Source organism: Primulina huaijiensis, chromosome 17, assembly GCF_012295235.1.
Source record: "Primulina huaijiensis isolate GDHJ02 chromosome 17, ASM1229523v2, whole genome shotgun sequence".
NCBI classification, from domain to species: domain Eukaryota; kingdom Viridiplantae; phylum Streptophyta; class Magnoliopsida; order Lamiales; family Gesneriaceae; genus Primulina; species Primulina huaijiensis.
This window is the reverse complement of record NC_133322.1, coordinates 3,880,951-3,887,159: the sequence shown is the minus strand read 5'-3', so window position 1 is coordinate 3,887,159 and position 6,209 is coordinate 3,880,951. Positions and strand designations below refer to the sequence as shown.

At 34.7% G+C, this 6,209-nt stretch overlaps 2 protein-coding genes across 2 annotated transcripts; one reads left to right on the top strand and one right to left on the bottom strand.

The window, feature by feature from the left end:
* Positions 1 to 1,101: 1,101 nt before the first annotated feature.
* On the bottom strand, positions 1,102 to 1,913 carry LOC140963486 (putative germin-like protein 2-1). The gene is made up of 2 exons (XM_073422828.1): positions 1,785 to 1,913; positions 1,102 to 1,637 (listed from the first exon to the last, which is right to left on the bottom strand). The coding sequence occupies exons 1-2, from the start codon at positions 1,897 to 1,899 to the stop codon at positions 1,102 to 1,104; spliced, it is 651 nt and encodes a 216-aa protein (XP_073278929.1). The 5' UTR covers positions 1,900 to 1,913.
* Positions 1,914 to 3,507: 1,594 nt separating this feature from the next.
* On the top strand, positions 3,508 to 5,587 carry LOC140963485 (uncharacterized). Its single transcript, XM_073422827.1, has 2 exons — positions 3,508 to 3,698; positions 4,232 to 5,587. Exon 2 carries the CDS (start codon positions 4,246 to 4,248, stop codon positions 5,281 to 5,283), a length of 1,038 nt encoding a protein of 345 aa, XP_073278928.1. The 5' UTR covers positions 3,508 to 3,698; positions 4,232 to 4,245; the 3' UTR covers positions 5,284 to 5,587.
* The last annotated feature ends 622 nt before the right edge of the window (positions 5,588 to 6,209 follow it).

Here is a 6,209-nt window from a genome sequence, read left to right as displayed (position 1 = left end):
ATATATATAATATGGTGAGTTATTCAAAAAAATTCAAGTACACCACATACTACTCGTGACAAAATTTATTTTTATTACCAACATCACGTGCATCGTCTTATGATCCCAAAATTTTGTTCAAAAATATTGTAAATACCCCCATTATTAAAAGCTATGATTGATTTCATCACCTAGTACGTATACAAAAGTTTTTTATAGTTGAAAATTTTGGGAGACAAATCCATTATTATGATTTTTAAAATAGGGGAATACTATATAAGTTTGTTATTTACGAAATCGTTGGAAAAACAAAGTTCGTAAAAAATATATTTTTGAAAAACATGAAAGTATTTTTTAATAAATTAAATAAAAATAAAATATTTATTTAGTTTATTAAAAAATACTTTACTACTAAATGTATAAATTGAAAAAAGAAAATGAAGCATATACAATTGAGAAGGGACTGAGTATGTAGGAGTATGGAACATTATGGTAAATCTATTAATCTTCAAATTAAACAAAAGTTGCATAAATTAATAACCTTTAATTTGATAAAGCATTTTTTCCTACTAAGGATAGAATTCAACATATTTGCATTATCTCGTATTTGTCTCAAGTTTTACAATAATTTGAATTAAAAAATAGTTATATTATCCTTATTTTTCAATTTATCGTCTAATCATTTCATTCCACGAGCCCATATGTAAATGTTAGTATATAAACTGAGCGGTGTTACATATCCTTTTTTCAGAATAAAAGAATTCAAATATTTCCAAAAATACTAACTTGAAACATTCAAATCTCTCTCAAATTTATATGTTAAATCAGCCTTCATAGTTCCTACTCCCCAACCCTAATTAATTAGATATGTTCGTCCCCCTTGCTATCTTCATAATTATACAGCTTGGTATCAATATAACCTAGTGTATTGCAGTCTGAGTTTGATCATTAGTAGTACTAAAGCAAAATGAAGCCCAGAATATTATGCAATCACATTAATGAAATTGAGAAACTTAAAGGAAACAGATTAATTTCAAAGACTCACAAACAAGATGACGACAAAATAACACACAAGAAATAATTAATCTCATCAATTTATTAATGGTGCATGCATGCATTGCTCTAGAATTTGGTCTGGATCTGATTCACGATGCTCTTATCCACCTGGAAAGCCTTGGCAAGAACATCAGAATTGATATCCGGGTTCGACCCGAAAACTGCATTTGCAATGGTGATCACTCCAGGATTCTGACTGCTCAATGCTGCTATAGCAACTGCTTTCCCAGTTCCCACATTGTGTTGGAAGTGGATGAGACCCACTGGAAACACAAAAACATCACCTTTTTGTAGGGTCTTGGTGATGAACCTGTTGTCGGGATTCGAGGTTATGAATCCGACTAGAAGGGAACCCTCGATGACCGTAAGGATTTCACTGGCTCTTGGGTGAGTATGTGGAGGGTTGATTCCAAGTGGCGCGTAGTCGATACGGACCAATGAGATTCCAAGAGTATTGAGGCCGGGCAATTGAGCTACAGAGACCGGGGTGACCTTGGAGCCAACAGCATTGGATGTTTTTCCAGGTAAATGCAGCCCACTAAAGAAGAAATCACTGGCTTCAACTGTCGCAGGGTTTTTGCATGGTAAACCATTCACTCGTGCTGAAAAACATATGCGCATTAGCAAAGAAATTTATAATTTTTGGAACCATAGCTATTTCTTGAGCAAGTAATTGCTAAAATGTTGCATTGTTCGCTTAGAACATTTTATAGTCCCAAAATGGTGAAAAATATGGACAATTCACTTACTTGGCATCATCGGGTTTGCGACACAGAAATCTTGCAACGGGCTAGGCTCAAAGGCAAAGCTGATGCAGCAGAAACTAAGAGATATTAAGCTAAACAAGAGCACGAACGTTGCCATTTTCAGCTTATAAATTTGAGGGAATTACAAATTAGATCTGTAATTTGTGATGAAACATGAAGCTAATGAGCAACTTATATAGAGAACTAAGTTCATGCAGTATTAATCTAAACATACGTCAAAACATACCGTCCCCATGCACCCACCAAACATTATATTACATAAACATATATTATAAGATACTGCATGATTTTGCCGTCCTAATTAAAATGGTGTATTTTTTGTTATAATTTTATATATTATATCTTGATGATCATGTTGTTAAATGATTGTTTTATTTGTATTCTTGTGATTATGGTTCTTTCTGTTGTCAAAAGGAATCAAGATTAATCAATTGCGAGGAAATTAATAATGATCTTTACCTGTCGAAAAGAACTTCCAATTCTGCATCTAATCCATTTGACAAAGAATGGATTGGACAAGGAAAATTAGAATGGCTCCTCTCCTCCCCCGACTAACTTAAATTATTAGGGAAAAAAATAATCACATTGTTGTCTAGTATGTTGGATCATCCATTAATGGGTTTTTAAGTTCAGAATCTGATGAGCGTCGAAAAGTGTTGGAAGAAAGGATGGATAAGAGGATATATATTATTATGGGAAAAAAATAGTTTTTTAAGTACATTAACTAGTTCGATTTTTGGATTTTTTTCTACTAAATTTTTAAAGTTTAATTTTAGTACACTGATTTTTTATTTTTGGCTATGTCCGTTCAAAAATGACTTGATACTAGAAAATACTGACATAACATTGAAATATACTGATGTGACAAAAAATTATCGATTTGTCAGATGACACATCAATAATTGGATCCAATTAGACTTGTGTTGCTACACATATACTATGTGTGACATATGGCAAAACCTGTACATATTGCACATGGAATTTCTGTTGAGAAAAACTCTTCAAAAGAATTATTCTGATAAAACTTATTAGAAGTGATTCCATACAACTACAAAAGTATAATAACTATTACAAATATCACCAAAACTTTTTTGAGCAGCTGTCTCACGAGTCAATTTTGTGATACGGATTTTTTATTTAAATCTGTCGTGAAAAAATATTATTTTTTATACAAAAAATATTAATTATTATTGTAAATTTGGGCACAATTAAAAAGTTGTTAATCTCTAATCATTTGTACGCAATACTTACTCGATTCGTGTTAAATCAATGTCCTTTTATGAGATGCTTTATTTATAGAAAATTAGTTCCACAACATAATGTCATCGTCCAAAAAATAAGTCTCAAATCATATTCTGACAGATTAACGAAATATATTATTGTTATTTGAAACTATTTTTTGGAAACAGATGATATAATATTTTATTATTTACAACGTGATTTTTTAGTTTTAAGAGATAATTTGTGAGAAAATGATTTAGTTTATAGTTGATTTTACAACTACCAAGAATATGCTATGACGATGAATATATACACACAAACGTCTCTTCAAGTTTATCTGTCATATGGTAAGGTTTTGCGATTTTTTGGTTATATTAGAATTGGGCTTCACTGGATACTAAACAGAATTACAGATATTAAAAATGGGCTAACCCCAGCCCATGTGCCCAAAATAGGTGGGCCAGGCCCCACATGATACCCCCCCCCTTACGCTAGCTCCGGTACCCCAAATGGCCTTCTTCCTCCCAATTCCCAAACCCCCCGAAGAATCCCAGATCCCCACAATGCGGGGATCCCTCTAAAGAATTTATTGAATCCAGGCCTGTTTCATATACATTAACTGATATCCTTACGATTTCTCTTGCGCAACCGTGAATTAACATTCTGTTTCATAAGGTCTCGCTCTCTTCTTCTTGTTTTTTTTTTTTTTTGGTTTTATTTTTCTGTTTAGAACTTGAATCTTGGATTGTTGCTTTCTTGTCTTTGAAGATTTGACCCTTTATTTTTTTTGTATTGTCTTTGGGTCGGGAGTGTTGGTCGTTAATGAGAATGATGTGTTTGTTTTTGCAAATATTGATGTTTTGATGGTATCTTTTTAGCGGTTGTGTTTTGGGATTGGATTTGGTTGACTCGCTCTGGGGTTATTTCCGTCGTTGAGCTGGCATTAACGAATTTGGGGTTTTTCTTTCTGTTGGCAGTTCTTGTTGTAGAATTTTCTTGCATTTGGTTTTGAGTTTTGACTTTGCTAACCAGTAGAGGTACTGGCGCTGGGTTTGATTGGTGTGTTATTTGATTCGATAGAACATCATTTTATGATTAAGTATTATTTAGATGCATACCCATTGGTCTGAACGTTAGTAAGAAATTTTGGTCTTAAAGATTGGATTTTGGCTGCAAAAGATATAAGGGAACTTTTATTTGAATTTCAGGGTCATTTTTTTGAATGGCAGAAGAGAACACGGATTCAGTGAATCTTGATCTCAATTTGGGGCCTGATGATAACTTAAATGACATTGGCGAGTTTGGATCAGGATCTTATTCTAGTGTTGCTTTGAACTTGGGGAATTGGTTGGATAGACGTGGAAATCGTCGGGTGGGGCCTAGAGTCATCCGGCGAAATGGAAGTTCACTATCCTGGAGGCGAGATCGAAATCTCTTTGAAACGGGAAACACTGCGACGGGGTTAACCAGTAGGGTTGCACCACAGACTGGTCCCAATAGTGTGGTGTCTAAGATCAGGCCAGTCGAGATATCCAAAATTGGTGATAATAGATGTGGTTTTTCTACAAATGAGACTCGGGATAAGAAAGGTGGGAAAAATTACAATGATGAAAGTGGCTTTTTTTATTGCAATATATGCTTGGATTTGGCCAAGGAACCAGTTGTAACTTGTTGCGGTCACTTGTTTTGCTGGCCATGTATTTACCGTTGGTTACTCCATCATTCTAGTGCCAACGAATGTCCAGTTTGCAAGGGGAGGGTTACCGTAAAAAACATTATCCCAATTTACGGTTCTGGTCCCACTCCTAACACATTGGAGTCGGATGTAGATTTGCATATAAAGATTCCTCCTAGGCCTAAGGCTCGACGGGTTGAAAGATTGTCACAATTAAATCAAAGGATTAGGAGTGTTGGGAATTCGTCTGATTTCGGTCCTAGAATAGCCCCTATACATTTTCAAAACTATCCTCATACAACGGACCTTACTACCCCGATAAGCTCTTCCGAGAGAGTAGAGACTGAGTTCTTTCTTAGATCCTATTTTCAAATTGACCGGATGGAAACCAATCAAGAACTGGCTCCAACTTTTGAAGACATGGATTCTGTGTCGACCTCAGGTGGTCAAATGGTAGATAACGCAGTTGAAATTGATTCCACGTTGTCCCTCTCTACTTCATCTTCGAGGAGAAGAACTGCAGCTTCAAGAAATTCAGATGTGAACAGTGGAGACTCGCGTATAACTAGGAGGAGACTATATTGATACGCAGAATTCAGAATGACATTAAGAACGTAGTTGCCTTGGTAACCATTTCATAGAACCTTGTTTTTCACTGGAATGAAGGAAACAAGTCACTGGTTTTAGGTACGTGTACAAATAGACCTGCAAAATTCGGCCATAGTTATTAGAATTTATGATCCACAGATGTTTCTCCGTCTAGGTACATCTGGGATATGGAATACAGATTACTACTATTTACGTTTTTTTAACCTTTTTTGGCTCTTTTATTAGTGAGAAATATGTATATTTGACGTGAGAAATCACAAAAACTGTGGAAAGATGACAGTAGTTATTTGAAAAATGAAAGCACTTTCAACTTATCTTTTGTTGTTGATTATCAGCAAAACGATTAGAACAAAATGAAAACAAATAATCATTAGAAGCCAAACAAAATCAGATGTTGAAACTTTTTTCAAAAAATAATAATAATAATTAATGTTTTTTGGAATTATTAAATTATTTGACAGTATAATTTGGAGGGTTTTTTTTTTTATTTCAAAACTTGTAGTATTATTGAGATTGAGAAATGTCCTTGGTTACAAGTTTTACAAACCAATAAGGAAAGTCCCCAGGCTTCCAAGTAAAAGAAGTCGGGTGAGAAATAGCAAAAGACGTCAGTGAATCTGCAACGACGTTCGTCGTACGCCGAATGTGATTTAAGGTGGTTCCGTTATGTTCACTGAAGGATCGTCGGATATATTGAGCATAGGTACCAACATAGCTAAGGTCCTCATCTATATGGGTTACTGTTTGCACTGCCAATAGAGAGTCTGATGTGATTTGGTGATTTGGTTGATAATGAGATTATGTTCCCTTGCAATCTTCATTCCTATATCAATGACGGCTAGTTCTCCATAGACGATCGAAGAAGGCTTCCGAATCTTCGCCCCGAAATCTATCAATGGTTG

Coding starts and splice junctions, on each gene's coding strand:
- LOC140963486 (XM_073422828.1), bottom strand. CDS start 1,899: ATGGCAACGTTCGTGCTCTTGTTTAGCTTAATATCTCTTAGTTTCTGC. Junction 1,638..1,784: donor CGCAAACCCGATGATGCCAA/GTAAGTGAATTG, acceptor TATGTTTTTCAG/CACGAGTGAATGGTTTACCA.
- LOC140963485 (XM_073422827.1), top strand. CDS start 4,246: ATGGCAGAAGAGAACACGGATTCAGTGAATCTTGATCTCAATTTGGGG.